General features: G+C 38.4%; 2 protein-coding genes and 1 pseudogene across 2 annotated transcripts; all 3 read right to left on the bottom strand.

Moving 5' to 3' along the window:
* Positions 1-2199: 2199 nt before the first annotated feature.
* On the bottom strand, positions 2200-10787 carry Smco3 (single-pass membrane protein with coiled-coil domains 3). The gene is made up of 2 exons (XM_004845831.3): positions 10659-10787; positions 2200-3090 (listed from the first exon to the last, which is right to left on the bottom strand). The coding sequence occupies exon 2, from the start codon at positions 3072-3074 to the stop codon at positions 2397-2399; it is 678 nt and encodes a 225-aa protein (XP_004845888.1). The 5' UTR covers positions 3075-3090; positions 10659-10787; the 3' UTR covers positions 2200-2396.
* A 4595-nt stretch (positions 10788-15382) lies between these two features.
* On the bottom strand, positions 15383-16463 carry LOC101703574 (dnaJ homolog subfamily C member 14-like). Its single transcript, XM_087214063.1, has one exon. It carries the CDS (start codon positions 16360-16362, stop codon positions 15553-15555), a length of 810 nt encoding a protein of 269 aa, XP_087070189.1. The 5' UTR covers positions 16363-16463; the 3' UTR covers positions 15383-15552.
* Positions 16464-16795: 332 nt separating this feature from the next.
* On the bottom strand, positions 16796-17662 carry LOC147827506 (dnaJ homolog subfamily C member 14 pseudogene; annotated as a pseudogene).
* Between the last annotated feature and the right edge of the window lie 1079 nt (positions 17663-18741).

Here is an 18741-nt window from a genome sequence, read left to right as displayed (position 1 = left end):
TGGTTGGCTGCCTTGCCGCTCAAGCTGCAGGCCTTCTGACCTAATTTCCGGAAGCTGCTTCTATTGAGCCTCTCAATACCGGTTCTTTCAAAAATAGGGAAGTGTTTTTGGCTTCCGTCACTTGGTGTTGTGTTCATTGTTGGATTTTTTACTTCTCCTATGATGTAACCGAATGAAAAATGTTTCCATTTCAGTTTGAAAATGAATTCTCGAATAACACTTGACACTGAGTTTAATGTGCTTTGCAAGCATCAGGTCATCCCACGTGGGTGTCTAGGCGTCTGGAAATTGAGTAGTGGCTTAGAAATGCAGAGCATTTGTATACTTGAACAAATAAACCAGTGTCCGTTTTAGACCCCCAGATTGCTCATATACGGGATTAGTCTTTGAAGAGGAAACGTGAGAATACATACTCAATTTCAAATTTAGGAGTAGCGAGGTTGATAAATATTGGCTTTCTTTCTGACTGGACTTGTCACCAGCCAAACATCTTTTATGATGTCACTATACATAACAGGATTATTCACCAATTTTTAGGGGTTGACCATTCCATACTTTCCTTGAGACTCCCATCTCTTCTCCTTAAAGGTAAGTATATTTTTTTAAAAAATCTGCTCTTAAAGGGCATGCTTGGTCTTTTCTTATCTTAATCTAAACATCTCTCCTAGAGAAGTTAGATATAGGCAAATTCTTACTATCAAATATAAATATCTCCAAATATTGGCAGAGATGCATATTAGCTTTTAGCCAAATATTTAAATATGCCCTTAACAATGTAAGTTGGATTCATACATAAACTAAACTTTGTCTTAGTAAATTCTTGATTTGATGTTAGACTGAATTTGAGTCTCAGCAATGACAGAATCTTGTAGGTCACAGCTTAAAAGCCAGATCATAAAAAAGAAGATTTAATTTTGAAATTCAGCTAAATTATGATATTTTGCAGCTAATTTATAAAAACAATGGTAGCAAAGAAAATGAACATTTGAAAATTTAGTCTTTCATTTGCCTAATTACAAATTTCATTTGGATATTTAAAAATTGTGAGATATGCTGAATATTTTTTATTTCAAGACCTTTTTGTAGTTGAATATAAGAATAAACTGTAACAAACACATTCTTGAACCAACAGTTTAATAATTTTGGAAGTACAGTGTAGATCCTAAATCATTCTCAATGAGAATTACTAGTTGATGAAGGATTTAGAAAACAAATGCTTGCATCTACAGAAAATCAGCTGAATCAGGAGGCCTCCATAGCCTCTGGAATTTTTCTGACACTAGGTAGTAAAATGGGCTGCCTGGTACTTTATGTGGCAGAAACAGCTGCCTCGTTTCTGCTAGTATTGAAAATGAAATTATATTATTTTTTCCCCAGAAAAATCTTAATATATTCAACTTTTCTTTGACTAACTCTTCAGCATCCTAAATGCATATTATGCATGTGTAGCTGAGTTTTAGCTTTTTGTTTTTTAATGTTCCAGAATATTCAGTCACTCACTAGTGATACTTAGTTATCACAGTTGATCAGCATTGATTGCTATTTTAGAAACTTTCATCATTTTAATGTTATTTTTGATCCTTCCAACTTACACTGAGTAGTTAGTAAAGTTTACAGATTTATTGTCTCCTTTCATCATTGTAGCTTATTACACCCTGTTTTTCAGTCTCTCAGTTTACAGATTAAATTGGATTTAACCTAGCAGTTAATAATATGGTAGTATGAATTTCTATTTCACTCAGACTCTCCAGATTTGTGCCTAGCAAGAAGTTGCTAAGAATCCCTCTCTCTGTCTCTCTCTCTCTGTCTCTGTCCCCCCCCCCATCTCCCTCTTCCCTCCATCCCTCCCTTTGAGACAGGGTCTCCCTATGTAGTTTCAGGCTGTCCTTGAACTCACTATGTAGCTATACAGGCTGGCCTCAAACACTTGGTGATCCTCCTGCCTCAGCCTCCTCAGTGCAGGGATTACAGATGTACATCACCATGCCTGGCAAGAATATTTCTTTAGAACTAAGTGTTGTTAGAAGCTGATGATAGAAATGAAAATCTCTACATTTGATTTACGTTTTAAGGATTATAACAGGAATTTAGAAGTAATCCCTACACCCCCTGCTGTATAATAGCATTTACCCTAATGTAGATTTGTAGAAGAGAGTTAGAAAGCATTCTGGGATATAATCTTTTATCTGGAAGGCTTTAGCACCAACAGATCCAGGTATTCATTGTTAATACACAACTCAAGAGTCATCTAGTTTTAGCATCTCCAGTTTCTTTTCTAAATTGTTTACCCTATTTATGTCCATATTGGAAGCATGTGGAAAAGGAACCTAGTCAAAAAAGCAAACACTGTTATTTAGAAGGAAGCAGAACATTCCATTGACAAGTAAAACGACTGTTCATTTCATTTGGTATTCCACTGTATTGGTGACCTCAATGATGGCATTATTATATTTTTCTGAGGCTGACTTGAACTCCACCAGATGCTTCTCATAGCTTTTGATGGCTGTTTGAAGCTGTGTTTTCTCCACTGCTCCCAGGATAGCACGGAAGATCATATCTATGCCAAGGCCAAGAACAGCAACTCCAATACTACCAAGGAGAGAAGTGCCAATTTGAGCTAACACAGTGACCAACTTGTTAATTATGCCAGTTGTGATGTTCGAGCCTACGAGTTTAACAGCCACAGCACTGGCTGCGGAGGTGGCTTCTCCCAGGATGACTGAAATAACCTTTTGTACTATTGCAATTTTCTCTGTTTCCCGTTCCTTAATATCTTGAAGTTTTCTATAAAGGGTTGGCTCTAGTTTATCTTTTAGTGCTTCATCAACCTTTTGCAGTTCCTTTTGGATTTTTGTCACAGCATAGATGATGATATCACAGTTTTCTTTTATGGTACCATCTCTTTTCATTTCAATGGAGGCCAGCCTGCAGCCCAAGTGCACGTTCAAGACATCTATGAGCTTATTGGTGGCCTGGAAGCTGTCAGATAAGCAGTCAAGGAGCTGCTGGTGAAGACGGGTTACTTCCTGCCGCCTCCGTGGGTTCTCTGGGTAGAGGAAGTCACTCTGAGCCATATTTCAATTATGATCTCTGAAAAATAAAATAATAAATCTTCACTTAAAGCCTTGAAAAATATCCACTATCTTTGTGAATCTGATCAGGAAATCTTACTTCACATGGTACAAAATAGCAATATGTTTTCTAAAGAATTCCCAAGAAAACTTCACAGATTTTTAAAAGGAATTATTTTTATAAAACTTGGATTAGTGTAGGGAAAGTGTGGGCAACAGAATACAACCCATTGGTGCATAAATTAAGGCATTAGATTTTGTGATAGGGGGATTAATAAACATGATTATTTCCAGGTAATGTCTAACGACTTACATGCAACAGAGCCTAATTAGAAATGGTTAGCACTTGATTACTCATGCTCCTTAATTTCCCCAACCCCTAGTCCTCACATTTAATACATCTTTAGATTGATTTCTCTAATATTTGGAGTTAAATTAAAAGTCAGGGCTAGAAGAATATTAAAATTTCTGAGTAAGGTTACTGCTACACATTTTGTGTTAAATATTTGATTATTTTAATTAAAAATGTTCAAATCACTTTATAGGCAAATTGTTTTCTAAACCTCAGAGATATCCAAAGGCAACACAAAAATACAAAACTAAATCTTTAAAAATATTCCTCATGATAAGAATATATATCAAGACAATTAGATTTTCATTTGAAGAAAAGCTGGGCATTGCATGAGACAGTGCAGTTATGAATCTGGGATTCTCCATTTGCAAAGCTTGTAAATTAGTTACCTGTATTGTACTTGGCTATTGACTGTTTGTAAGGTAAGCTAGAATTAGGGCCAGAAAGAAGGTAATGCCATCTTTTTTTTTTTGAGACAAGGTCTCCCTATGTAGTTCAGGCTGGCCTTGAACTCTCTATGTAGCCCAGGCTGGCCCTGAATTCACAGCAGTCCTGCTCAGCCTCTTGAGTACTGGCATGACAGCGTGCACTGTCATGCCTGGCAATAAGGTCATCTTATAAAGATATTAAAAAATACACAGCGAAAAACACCATAGGATAAATAACACCTGACTAGAGACTTCTTGGGTTTGTATTTGACTTCTTGTACTTTGGCTCACAGTACTATTAGGAGAAAAAAGGAACAAGTGTATTCTTTTGAGGTTTGGCTGAACAGTCTAAGTTTAAGCCCAAGAAGAGAAATAAGTCACTTAATATGCAAATATGCAATCTTTGAATAGGCTTCCTGTGTGGCTTGTAGTTTTATTTTTCTGTTAAACCTGTATGAAAAATGAAAAAAAAAACCATGGAGTCTTCTGTCTGTGAGGGATCTGAAATATTCTCTCTTTGAGTAATCAACATCCTGATTAATTTGGGACCTATCTATTCTAGCACATGGTTCTTAGACTTTCATGTCTAAGAACATCTTTCATGTCTAACATCTTTAAGTGGGGCATGGTGACACACACCTGTCATCCCAGCACTTGGGAGTCTTAAGGCAGGAAGATCATTGAGAGTTTGAGGCCAGCCTGGGCTACATACTAGTGAGTTCAAAGCCAGGGAGACCTTGTCTCAAAAATCCAAAACAAATAAACAAACTAACAAAACCAACCCAGAAATGACACAGACACAAAAACCCTAACCTCCAGGTCTTAAAGATGTAATTTGGAATTTGAAAGGAGAAATGGTTTCTAAAATGGATTAGAAATGCACAGTAAATAGCCATTTATTTGTACATTCAGAAAAATGTACTGGAACTCCCTGATAGAATGAACTACCATGGACACAAATTCACTTTATCCTCTCTTCGGATATAGCATGTGTACACACACATATGCACAAACACACAATAGATACAAATTTCCACAAAACAATATGTGGAAAAATTTCTAATTCTATTCCATTTTTAAAAATTGCTTGTCAAGGATCTACTCAGTATTCCCCAAACTTTCCAATGGATTGCAAATTGCAATCTGATAAGCACAAATTTGGATTTTGAGTCCTTTTTTTTCTTCCAGAAATTTTCGTTAAACTCTCTTTCTCCATTTTTTCCTCATTTTCAGATATTATGAAATAAAACTCGTTTCTGACTTTGAATCCAGAAGGCAGTCAACTGCATCCTTATTCAGTTACTTAGGCGAGAACTATTTTTCTTACCCTGAGAAATTGGAAAGTTTCTCTAGCATCTATGATTATATGAAGGCATAGCTTTCTGAAAAGGTGTATGCTTCTCTGTACCTCCAGAGAAATGGAAATATGAAACACCCTCCAGGACAGGAGACTAGTACTTCCGCACGGTCAGTTTGTTTTCAATTAAGTGAATATTGTATCACAATTTCACAGATTAATTGTTAAATATATCTGAAAGACTTAACAGGCAAGACTACATCATGTTCAGGAACAGTAATGATAAGAACCCCATCCCCCATATTAAGACATCATGAAATAGTAATGTAGATGTGCAAGGGCAAGTGGATTCATAAAACAAAGTAGTCCTCAAAGCAGACCCTTCCATCTCTTAAATAAATGCCGAATCTCATAAATGGTTGATATAATGGGCTAATCTTTGGAGTTAAAAGTTAACAGAAATTATTAGGGTAAAACATGTAAAAAATTTAATGATAAAATAGATAGAAGAAAGTGAATAATTTCCAGATGTCTTCATGGGGGAGGATTTCCTAAACCTAAAGCCAATGGAGAGAAATCTCATGCAAAAATTTGCCCAACAAAGATGATCATGTAAAAAGAACCGAAGACAAACTGGGGAAAGGCAATAAAAATGTAAAAAACAATTTTAAAGGTTTTTATTGTTAAAAGCAGTATGATATAATAGCTAAATGCGCAGTGAACGCTGAACAGATAATAAAAGAAGAAATAGTAGCTAGTATTATTATTAATGTTTTTTTTTGGTACTGGGGATCGAATTCGGGACCTTGCACTTGTGAGGCAGGCAGCAGAACTACTGAGCTAAATCCCTGGCCCTTGTAGCTAATAAATTGATGGCAAAGATTTGGTCTTAACAGAAATAAGACATGGTACATTTTCAACTACAAAAGCACCTTTTTAAAAAACACTTTTAAATACCCTAGCACTTGCAGTCTAGGATCTAGACATCAATCTGTGATTTTGTTCCAGTAACAAGTTGGAATTAGAGATATCATGATGTGTTCAGAATAATTTTTCCTTTTAATGAGAAAGAACTTTTCCTTGAGTTAGGCTTCTGTCTTAGTTACTCTTCTCTCATCACTGAGACAAAATACCTGACACCCAACCTTAAAGGGGGAACGGTTTATTTAGCTCACAGTTTGTAGAGGTTTCAGTTCATAGCTTCTGGCTCCAAGGCAAAGTGGCACATGGCAGAGGAGTGTTGCAGAGGAGAAACAGTTCATTGCATATAGAAGATAGCAAAAGCAAGCAAGCGAGGGACCTTAACAGTGTCTTTCTGCTGCTTTTATCTTGTCCAGACTGCTTAGAGCAAGGCAGCACTCACGCCCTTCATCCTAGTGCCCTTGAGCCTAGCATTGCACCGTGAATCCATTCCAGCATCACACACTCTAGATCCAGCCACCTCTGAAAAAGCCCCACCCATGACCATATGAGGCTTTGGGGGGACATCTAAACACAAGCCATAACACTTATCTTGCTAGTTCTTTTTTTTTCCCCTTGGGGTAGGAACTAGAGAGAGTTAGGAAAATAGATCTGCAAGCCTGCCACCAAATCTGCTCAGGCAGATCTGGGCTCCAATACTGAATACAATTCAAGATTATTTCCACTAAGAAGTGCTAGAGAATTAGGAAGAGGAGAAGTGGAGATTGAAGGTGAAACCATTGAATTATGTTTTGGACATGTGAACTTGGAAGAGCAGGTGTTAAATAACACTTTTAGAAATCCATTGTTTTGGAATAAGCACGTGTATTAGGCTCCAAGAAACAGAAAAAAAAAAAACCTGAAAGAATCTCAAAATAGTCACTAAGACATGAAACTCTTTGTCATCAAACCAAAACTAAGGTGCGATCTGACTTTCCGAGAGAGCAAGAGAGAGAAAAATCTCATTTTTCCGAACAGGCGAGTTTCTTAAAAAGAAAGTAACTTTAAAATGACCTGTTTTATGTTCTGTTTCTGCTTTTTTAAGTCTTTTTCTATTAGTAAAACCAACTACCTCTGCTCAGCTCATCGAAACACTTATTCTAGGGCCAGGGATTTAGCTCAGTGGTTAAGCTGCCTGCCTTGCAAGTGTAAGGACCCAAGTTTGATCCCCGATACCAAAAAACCCAAACAAACCTGCTTATTCTGTTTTATAGAATGAGATCTTGCCTTATTAGAGGATTACAAATAAAGCCAATTAAGATCTTTAAACTAAATTGTCATAATTTGAGTTTTGGCACACTTTGTTTAATAGGTAGTAATTTACTACATGCAAGGTAGTACACTCGGCTCGGTAAAGTACGTAAACAATAAAACACACGATGCCTGCTTTCTTGGAATGTCTAATCTTATTAGGAAATTAAGATAGATTTATAAGTATAATGTCCAGTTGAAAATTATTTGTCTTACAAAGTTATAAGAACTGTTGGTATTTGGTTTTGTAAATTCAGATTTTATTTATTTATTTATTTATTTTTATTTATTTTTTGGTACTGGGGATTGAACTCAGGACCTCACACTTGCCAGGCAGGTGCTGTGCCACTAACACCATGGCCAGAGGGAGACAGTCTGGTCATCTAGGGAAGGTTATTCATACTCCTTCAAATCAATTTCCTTAAATATGTGCTTGATAATTAAGGAGGGATTAGATTCCACATGGAGAGCCATAGTTGGCAGTGTGCAATATTTCTATTATTGCCCTTAATAATTTAATTCTGAATCACAAATTAGTTACTGCATCCAGCAAAACAAATGACCTGAAATTGGAATCACTCTTCTTAAATTTCATGATTGCTACTCAGGGTGAACTTCAACTGATGTCTTACTAATGATATATAACACTGTGCCCGAGAGGCATTCTAGGCCATGTGCTAGCCCCCATTTTATTACATTTTCAGTGATGACCTAGTCACTTTTAAAGACCACGGCATTACCAAGGAGCTCAGCAGTGTATTTAATGCAGCTGTCATTAACAACATCTTTGCATGGAAAATTTGAACTTTTATATAATTTAAATTATTCCATAATGGTTCATCTAATCAGAGAAAAAAATTCCTTCAGGGGAGTTACTATCCACTTTGATGCAGTGTGTGCTGTTATTTGAATATTTTACTGTAGTGCTCCATGGAATAGAGTCTTGGAGCAGGCTGATGAGGGAGCAATAGTTAGCCAGCAGGAGGAGCTCTGGAATTCCTGCTTCACTTAAGCCTTTGCTAAAGTAATTGTGCTTTCTAGTTCTCACTTTTGGTCTTAGATGGGTAAAATTTTTTTTGTTCTTTTTTTTTGGTACTGGGGATTGAACTCAGGTCCTTGCGCTTGTGGGGCAGGTGGCAGAACCACTGAGCTAAATCCCCAGCCCAGATGGGTAAAATTTTTGATGACAAAGTTTTGTTGCTAAAACAAAGGTTTTACTTGTTATTTAATAAAAATTAAAAGGGAAAATCTGAAAGTGTTAATAGAAACAAAGATAAGCTTAAAAAGGATGCTAGTTGGACCTAACCTTGTCAATTCTGTTGAACTAGGAAGTAAACATTCATAATTAAAGAAGATATAAAAACTGCTAGAAATATATGTATGATTATGTCTAAAAGTTAAGATTTATTTAGTGATGTTATATAATTGATTTTGTTTTTCACATTACAAAATGTGTATTGATTTCATATTTCAGATAAAACTTTTCAGGATACGTCTGTGAATAACAGTGGTGCATTGTCTTCCAAGTGCTATAGGAATTTAAAGAGACAGAATATTTGAGGTGGTTACAGGAAGCTTCATGGAGAATGTGACATGGGATTTGTGTTCTGAAAGATGGTAGAATTACAACACGGAGAAATAAAAAATGAAATGTTTGTAAAACAAAGTATTTTTCAGTGTAAGATTATTGTCACAAATATACAGACTTCCTAAAATAGAGGAGGAAAAGAACCCATAAACTTACTATTTTAATTATTTTTGGTTTTAGTTATGCTTTTCTAAAATTTGCATGTGTAAATATTTTAACAAGGTAGTAGTAGTGTAAATAAAATTCTTTCAAATACCATATTGCTAGTTTTATAAACATTTTATTTGTTATGTAAACTATTCCATATATTTACCATCATTGAATAAATCCCTAATTGTTTCACTATCACAAAAAGTTCTAATGAGAACTTTAAATAACTAGTTGATTATTTTCTTCCTATATCACCTGAATTATTTTCTCAGGCTAAATAGCTAAAAGAATTATATAATTAATGTTTTATTACTTTTGTTATGTGTTGCAAGTCAAAAATAAATTTTTACAGCAGAATACTGGGTCTCCTTCAAAGTCAAAGATGGTCCTATTGAAATATTGTTGATTTGGGAGAATGTAAGGTTAAATTTCAAAAAGGGGTGTTCTTGCATTTTTAGAGCTATACACTGAGCATGTTAAAGATGAAATGTTTTGATGTCTAAGATTTGCTTCCAAATAATCTGGAAGGAATAGTAGGGAAGGATTATAGAGAAAATAAGATTGGCCTTGTTTTAATACATTTTAAAACTGGCTAATGGGCATATGGGAATTTATTATATCAGTGCCTCTACTTTTAGATATATTTGAATTTTTCCTATAATAACCATTAAAAAAAGAAAAACAAACAAATAAAATCATGGCCCTGTCTAAGTCTGATGGTTAGCCATTAGTGCTCTCTGAGGTTTTACATTCCTCTCTATTCTCCTGTTCCTCATTGTCCTCAAATCATGCAAAGTTTGCTTTTTTGGGAGTGTGGAAATAGGGTATAGTTTTAACTGGAATCCTTGCAGGAGAAAACAACAGCTACTGTCTGGTTCTGAGCCTTATATAACTCAAACCTAAACCATAGGCTTTAATTTTTAAAAAGTTAATTGTTATGTGATTCTGATCTAATTCTCAACCAGAAAATAATACTACTTGTGACTGGAAAGCAGAACATCAAGGTTATTTATCAACATTTATCAAATGTTCAGTTATGAACATTTATGCTATGTACCTTGAAGCATCTAGGGAGAAAAAAGAAATATTCTTTACCCTCAAGAAGATATTGAAGATATTTGTAGACACACAGCAAATACCTAGTATATTTAACTATGATTTAACTTATGTATGAGGATAAGCTTGTAAGTGTAACAGTCCACATTCAGTTTTCCACAGATATTCAGTGCCTCTATTAATGTTAATGACATAGATGGAGATGTCACCAACCATATAAACAACACACATTCACACAAATGTCATTTCATCCTTCAACTTTTCTAAATTCTGGGCTTTTCTTCCCCTGCGTCTTGGTTTTAGAAGTTGTTAATTTTCTCCCTTCCTTGGTGTCTTCAAAGAAATAATTGCACACACACAAAAAACCTCCATGGTATTCTATTATAATAAAGCTGTTATTTTATTTATGGCTAAGAGTCAAGACTGACATGTTATCCCCAAATCCCTTTTATGTTGCCAATAAAAGTATCATATCAGTGCTAATAGAAATGCCCACGTCACTTACCTTGCCGTGTTTCTGAGTTTGTGGTTCCAGCAGTTGTTTAGGGGCATTGTTGAAGTGCTTTTTCATCTGGTTTCATCTGGGAGTTTCTAGTGGAATGTGATGACTAAAAGGCTCTGCCAGTCTCTGCTGGGTCCCTCTGCCTGTCTGGTTCGTGGGCTACTTCTGCATAGCTTGGTCCTCAGATTTCTTCTATTTCTTAGATTAGTATAAACTTAGTGTATGTTAAGTAGTATAATTGGAAAGACTAATAAAGTGATAAAGCTTATTTTTTAAACTTCTGTTATTTAATAGGCTTTCCATTGTTGAAAGATGCTTCCTTGGTGAACTAATTCAATGCAGAAGGGAAGATGGCTTTTCAGTTGTGGCTCTGAGATTTTAGGATTCCATTGTGTTGACAGTTTCACATATTAGCTTTCCATTAGCATCTACACATTTGTACCTTTACCTATTGCTGGTTGCTTTGTTTAGATTCTCAAAAGATATAAGCCCAGGTAAAGCCAAATGTATCTGAATTTTTTTTTTTTTTAATTTCTGGTCTTCTTCCCAGTAGGAGTTCTACTCTTGATCATTAGCTCTCTTTTTATCTTGGTGAATTCTATTGACAGTATAAAAAATTTAAAGACCAACCACATTTCTTCCCTTTAAAGCTTAGAGTCATTCATGCTCTTTTTTCTGGTTTTGGTCCTAATCTCCATTGGTTTCTCTATAGCAAAAATACCTCAAAATCAAGGCAATCACTGAGCCCCAGTACAACTTAGTGCAAAGACTGCAAGCTTTAGATTCAGATGGTCCTGGCTTCGTGTACCAAAAGTCCTATTTACTAGTCATGTAACTCTGGGAAAGTCACTTACCTCTTTTAAATTTTTCAACATGGATGAATTCATAACCTGTGAATTATAAGGGTTAAATGGGATAATGTATATAAAGCACTTGGCAAAGTGGCTGATATATGGCAAAAACTTACTAAATGGTAGCAGTTTTCATATTAATAGGAATATCTTCTAGTTGTGTGGGAGAATAGCGAGCAGGCAGAGGACACAGAACCGATGTGCCAGGCAAGAGATATGTAAGATCTGAAGGTGCTGTCCTGTGGTCTTAAAGAATGGCTATGTGAGGGCATACTTTTTACTTTGGTTTCAGTGGATCTTTTGTCCTTGATATATTCTAGGGATCCATCATGTAATGTGTTTGGGAGAAGGAAAGAATTATGTGTGGCTGGTGTACCTGAGCTAGGTATGGATGATAAGTGGGATTTTAGCAGGTGTGGTGGTATGGGATATGGAGGAAATGATGCAGCTAGAGGAAGCACTGAGCAAAGGAATCAAACAAAATATTATAGAGCATTTTCAGGGAGCAAAATCAATCCACTATCCTGGTTGTATGTATGGCAGCAGTTAAGGGAAAGTAAGTAGTGGAAAATTGAAAGCCACGTGCAGATAGACTTCAATGCCATACTAGGAAGTTGTATTTTATTCTCTAAGCAATATTGAACCACTGAAGGTTTTTGTTCTTTTTGTTTTTGTTTTGGTACCTGGGATTGAACTCAGGACCTTGCACTTGCCAGCAGGTGCTGTGCCACTGAGCTACATCCCCAGCCCAGGTTTTTATTATTATTATTATTATTATTATTATTATTATTATTGGATAATATATGGAAATTTAGATTTCAAGAAAATCACTTTATATAAACTAGGTTAGTAGATATAGAAAATAAAACATGCATCTTTAATCCCAAAGCCCACAGTAGCTAGGCAAGATTTCTGTCGCTTGCCCTCTCTTGAAAGAGTTGTATTTTGTTACTGAAGAGAATATTGTTGAGGGGTACTGTTTTATTCACTTGTACCTAAGGTAGTGTTTTTTTCTCTTCTATTTCCATCTTTCCAAATATTTACTTACTAGTCAGCCACCCTCTTCTACCACCACATAGCAGTCAAACTGGAGTTACGTTAATTGGAGCATGAACAGTAACAACATGAAAGAGGCCGGCACACTGTGCTATGTACTAGCCACCTTAGAGAAAAACTAGAAGCAGTATTGACAGAGTCCCCTGGGTAGTCAATTTGAACTTCTTCAATCTTCCTTGACTACAGTAAATAAAGGCACCAAATCAAGTCAAGACTGAACTATAAGTGAGTCAAATTTTCCTAGTCCATGTCTTGGAGACAAGGTGGTGCCAAGGAATCAAGAAAGCTAATTGGTGAGTTTGATTGATGGGGTGAAGGTGGTGGTGGCTGAATAAAAGGTTAGTGATATCTCCAAACTGACAGGCTTGTAGTTTCTCTCTTGATAGAGTCTGTTACTAAACATGCTCCCCTTTTTTCTGAAGTTCATCCTTTGTTTTCCTCAAAAACTCTACACGAAAACAATAAATAACCTGACTTCATCCCAGAGTAACCTGCCTGGTACAGTAATAACAGCAGCATTTCTGAGTCCTGCACTAAACAAATAAATCTAAAAAAATAACCTTTTGACAAATAACCTCTTTTATCCCTTCTCATCCCAGCCAGACTTTCTGGCTGGGTGGTGCACATGCATTATCTCTACTGCGTTTTTTCCCATTAATTTTTAAAATATTTGTAATCTAGCTATTGTACATATCCCTTCTTCTTGCAAAATTGCTACATAGCAGTACAATGGCAGTGTAATCACTGATCTAATAAATGGTGTAAGGTGTTTGTCATATTTGTAGCATTTGAACTCATTGACCAATTCTTCCTTTTTATTCTTTTAGAAATGTATAATTCTGTTGATTCCCTTGTCTTTTCAAACATTCCTTTAATTTCAATATGGATGCTTCCTCTCTCACATGTCCTTAAATATTGGCATCCTTTTATAAGTTTTTCAACACTGATGAATTCATAACCTGTGAATTTCATGTTTATCTTTTATTTTTTTATTATTTTATTTTATTTAATTTATTTTTTTTGACTTTACACTTCCAAAAGAAGTGAGTATATAAAGGTAGAACTGATAAATTAATCTTCAGAAACTGGAGAATGAAAGCAAAGAGGACTATGAACAGTCATACAGGCTAAAACAGCTTTAGCTGTCATTTGTCATTAACAATTAAATACAGACTTGTTTATAATCTTCAGTTAAAGGTGCTGTCTGATTATCTCAACCCCAAAAAGCTGACAATATACCTGGAATATTCTCAGATATCTAAGAACCACATGCAATAAAACTGATAGTTTAAAATAGATCGCTGGAAAGGCATGAATGTGTATAGGAAAGGCCAATCTCACTGGCCCTATTTTTCTCTCTCCCAGCTACCTCCTGGCCAGCTTCTACACCAAGTATGATGCTGCCCACTTCCTCTTCAACACTGCCTCACTGTTTAGTGTACTGCTGCCCAAGTTATCCCAATTCCATGGGGCTTGTCTCTTTGGCATCAACAAATATTGAGGGATAGGGCTAAGGAAAACTCCATAGGGATGGAGAAGGCACTGGAACAAAGGACCGAAAGAAACATCTTTCCCTTCTCCAAACTGTCTTCTGTTTCTTGAAAGCCTGAAAACTACACTTTTCCCAAACTCGGGAAGAGAAGAGGTTGGAAAATGGGACCCTTGGGTCCAGCCCTGGTAAGAGGAAGATTTTTTGAGTCAGGAAAGGCAAATGAGGTTAAAAGCCAAAATACTCTATAACAAGAAGCCATATTTGGGCAATTTGGCGATTATTTCCCGTATTTTTCATCTCTTTGATTTTCCTGCTCTGTTTTGCTATGTATTTTTCTTATAAAAAAGATAATTTTTTTTCAGCTATGGTGGCAATTTGATCAGCAAGAAGGATAGAGAAGCCAGGTGAGGTGGTACACACCTGTAATCCCAGCACTCTAGGAGGGTGAGGCAGTGGGACTGCAAATTCAAGGATCCTTAGTGAGACCCTGTCTCAAAATTGAAAATGGCTAGAGATATATGTCAGTTAAAAGGCTCTGGATCCAATCCCCAGTGCTGGGGGAAAAGTAGGGAGATGTGCTCATAATGCTGGGGAAGAAAGATGGAATACTAGCTTACTATTCAAAACTTCAAGCAATTTTTTATCCTTTGGCTCAGTAGTAGGTGCCCTTCACTTTCAGGAAACAGTAGGGAAGGATTGTCAAATGAGAATAAGGGCCCAAGCTATATGGGCAAAAAAGACAGGGATGATACAGGTTGCCAGTTATATATTTATAGAAAGATAATCCCCTGGCTTTAAATAGATATGTACATACAAATATGAGCAAACTTAAAAAAATACAAACCCTTGGATAACAAGGGGGCTTGTGAGAACTCCCTTGTCATTATCCCTTACCCAAGGACAGAGGGCATGAGTCTGCTTTTTAAAAGTTATTAATTTTGGCCATTCTTGCAACAATAAGCCTGCAATTGGGTGATTTACCCACAAGGTAAAAGTCAGAAAAAAATTCAAAGTTTCCACTTTCTGAACCTATGGATCTCCAAAATTAGGGCTGCATGCTTCCTTGTTCTGTCTTTTAACTAGTTTATCAGGGTAATGGAGACTCCCTCCTAAAATGGACCCAGAAATAAGATAAACTCATAGTTTAAAAGGGCGAGGGACCATCTGCTCTAAAGGCAAATGACATGACAAAGGCATACCAACCCCAGAGAAATACTCCCCACCCCTCAAAGAGATATATTGTCTAGCCCAGGTCCAGGCCCTAGGTTCTTTGCTCTAGCCATCCCTATTTCTTTGGTATTGTCAGAAGACAAGATTCAGTTCCTGGGTGCTGGGGAAGAGGGACAGTGGTTTAGGGGCTTCCTAAAGTACTAGTGAACAATTTAAGCTTAAAATTTTCCCTTTGTAAAATTTTTAAAAATAAATCAAACTCCATTCTGTGCTGTACACAGCCCTTTTGACTCCCTGACATTGATTTGAGGAGAGCAGAGAAGGGGAGTCAATGTCGGAAGGGCCTCCTCACTTTCTTCCGTCTCTTTGGTTTGGCTTCTCCCTTGGGTACTGTGCTGTTGGGCTTGGAGGCTGCAGTGGCCCCAGAGCCAGGCCGAGGAGCCCCAAAGAAGCTCCCCTTGGACATCTGGCCTGGGGGTACTTGAAAGATTCGGCTCAAGAAATCCTGAAGGTCAGCAGGAGGGGCATCTGAGGGGGCTCTCTCCTGACCACTGGTGCCTGGGATCTGAGAGCCAAATGAGATGTGATAGGGAATTCTGTGGGTATCTGGAGAGATTCCCACACGTTGACATCCAGCCCACTCTGTGATGTCATAGACTTTTCCATCCATCAGTGCAAAGTAAGTGATCTTGAGCCCCAACATGCTTGACTCTGCCCAAAAGTCTACTTCCTCAGCAGGATGCAGCCTGTTACACTCGGCACAGTATCTGGCACTCTTAGGTTCCCAGTCCATTTCAAACCTCCTATGCTTTCCTTGGCATCGACTATACATCATAGTGTTCATTGCTTCCTTGAGGCCATCTTGCAGCTTGGACAGAAACTCATTCACTGACTGGCTCAGCTCATTCTCTGCCGTTCGTTTCATCTCATATTCTTTCCACTTTTCAGGGTTGCTGACAATGTCCCAAGCTGCCCTTAAAACCTTGAAGGCCTCCTCAGCCCGGGGATGATGATTTTTATCAGGATGAACCATCACTGCCAGCTGCCTATGGGCCTTCTTTAGTTCAGTATCTGATGCTGTGGCTTCAACCCCCAGCACATGGAAAGGGTTTAGCTCATCCTCAGGAACTCCAGCCATGGTCAAGAGTCGAGCCACTTCCTCTTCAGGCTGGCAGTACCGCCCACTAGCTACAGGTGCATTCCCTTGGCTATTAGTCCTCTGCTTGAACCAGGGCTACTCTAGCCAACTCCTCTAAACTATTCTTACCAGCTGCTGCCATGGCCTACTATCTCTCAGCAGAGTGAAGCAACGCTGCAAGGTGGGAGAATCCAGCCATGAAAACAGCCTGATGGCCTTATCCTTCCAGCCTAACCGGTCACCCAGGCCCACCAGAAACTGCCAGCCCAACTGGAGACAGCCCAAAAGGAGGGCCAGACCCTGGAGCAGCAAAGCAGCAAAGCCTAAGAAAACAGGTGAACAGCCCTGCCCCATAGTAAAACCCCTGGTTTAGAAATTGGAACACTACCGGGGCTCAGCCCCCCAGCTGTCCTGCCCAGGCTCCCACCCAAACTCAACAAAGTTCCAAATCACTGGCTTTCAGCTGCCTGCATGCATAGATGAGATGGCCACAAGTTTCCACGTACTCTCCCACCAACACCAGCAGTTCAATCAACCACCAGAAGCCTGCCTGTGGAAGCTGACATAGTTCTTCTGCTCCCCACAACCCCAGGCCTCTGCGCTTATCTGTCTGACTTTGTTTCCAGCCCAGCCGATGTCGGCCAGGGGCCCTGGGATCTCGGTGTCCACTCTCCCGATTATCCTCCTTGGTCAGAAAGCGGTGCCGCTGTCTCCGGGATGTTTTTTTTTTCCCGCTGGACACCCGTGAAAATTCACTTGGAAATTTAAGAGGTTCCTCATCGTCATATTCCTCTTCCAATTCTTCATCTTCCCCCAAGGTTGGAGACCTACAATAGTGGCAAAAATTGCTAGAAGAGCCACCTCCTCCCTCAGAGTAAGGCCCTTATGGGATTCCAGGGTTTCCCTGGTAGCTACGAGCAGATGGAATGGAAAGCAAAGAAGGGTTTCTATCCTCATGGTACCCAGCCTTACTCTTTGAGAGCTCCTGGTCCACTCCTGACTCTTCTTCTGAAGATACCTCACTCTGATCAGGGTCCTCTCCTTCCCTAGGTGGTCCTGGACCCCTTGGGGAGCCATGGCTTGGCTCCGACCAGGGGGCGGGATTTGGGGGCTGTGTGTACTTAGGACCAGAGTGTTCTGTGAAGCAGCGGGCACCATTAGGAGCCGTCCCTGCTGAGTCCCTGAGTCCTGAGAAAGCAAATATTTCAGGATCCGCGGTGAGTCCTAAAGTCCTGAGGGAGGCACCACCGCTGTGGTGGGCTCCACACAACCTTCTTTCTCCCGGGTGCTTCTGGGCCATGACCCGGGGGCTTCCGGAGGGTTTTAGGTCACAGCCGTCATGGGACGTTCTGGTGCCGAAGAGCGGCGGTAACTCCTCCCCCTCCAGCAGCTGGGCCTTGGGGCCAGGGGGAGCTAGGAGAGCAGCCCCCCCCCCCACGCTCCCGCCTCCCGCTCCCGCTCCAGCTCTGCTTCCTCCTCATATTTATCTCTTTTAACTTTATATGTTCCCCCTCAGTGATTTTATTCAGTCTCATGGTTCTATTATCATTTATTGATGTACCCCATGAAGATACTTGTTTTTCAATAATTTTTCCTGCACTGTAAGTACATATTGCCATTTAGACAGCTCTATGTGGATGCTTTTAGTGCCTCAAAAAGTTATGAACAAAATGTACCTCATTATTTTGAGCTGCCAATCCACTCTTCCATTATGTCTTAATTTTTCCAAGCCAACTTTTCCTACACAATTGTATAAATTATTACAGAGAGATTTCTTTTGCACTTTTCTCAGATTTTCCTTATGGTAACACCATGAAACTCTACAATATTGACATTGATCTAAGCCACTGATGCGTGTGTGTGTGTGTGTGTGTGTGTGTGTGTGTGTGTGTGTGTGTGTGTCTGCTTGGGTATCTGATTTATTTCACTTAATACTATGGTCTTCAGGTGCATCCATTTTCCTACAAATGACTCACTTATTCTTCTTTATGACAGAACACTACTGTATTGTGTATAAATACCACATTTTCTTTAACCATTCATCTGTTCCTAGGCCTATAGGCTGCTTCCAGAGATGTTGAACAGTTTTTCATTTACAGTATTTATTGACCATTTGTACTACTTCTGAGAAGTGTCTATTCATTTTAGTTGCTCACTTTTTGACTGTGTCTTTTATTTTGGGAGGTCTAGTTTTGTTGAGTTGTTTATATATTCTGGATACTAGACCTCTGTTCAAGGAATAGATGGCAAAATTTTTTTCCCATTCTGAAGATTGTCTCTTTACTCTGTTGGTTGTGTCTTTTACTATGCAGAAGCTTTTAAATTTGATATGATTTCATTTGTTGATTCTTGGTGTTCTTTCCTGTGCAACTGGAGTTC

Source organism: Heterocephalus glaber, unplaced genomic scaffold (genome assembly GCF_053883595.1).
Source record: "Heterocephalus glaber isolate CG9 unplaced genomic scaffold, H.glaber_assembly_v1.0 deba00001444, whole genome shotgun sequence".
Taxonomy (NCBI): Eukaryota; Metazoa; Chordata; class Mammalia; order Rodentia; family Bathyergidae; genus Heterocephalus; species Heterocephalus glaber.
The sequence above is the reverse complement of the archived record's forward strand: the minus strand, read 5'-3'. Positions and strand labels throughout refer to the sequence as shown.

Bases quoted from the DNA above. Each gene is read 5' to 3' on its own strand.
- Smco3 (XM_004845831.3), bottom strand. From the start codon at position 3,074: ATGGCTCAGAGTGACTTCCTCTACCCAGAGAACCCACGGAGGCGGCAG.
- LOC101703574 (XM_087214063.1), bottom strand. From the start codon at position 16,362: ATGGCTGGAGTTCCTGAGGATGAGCTAAACCCTTTCCATGTGCTGGGG.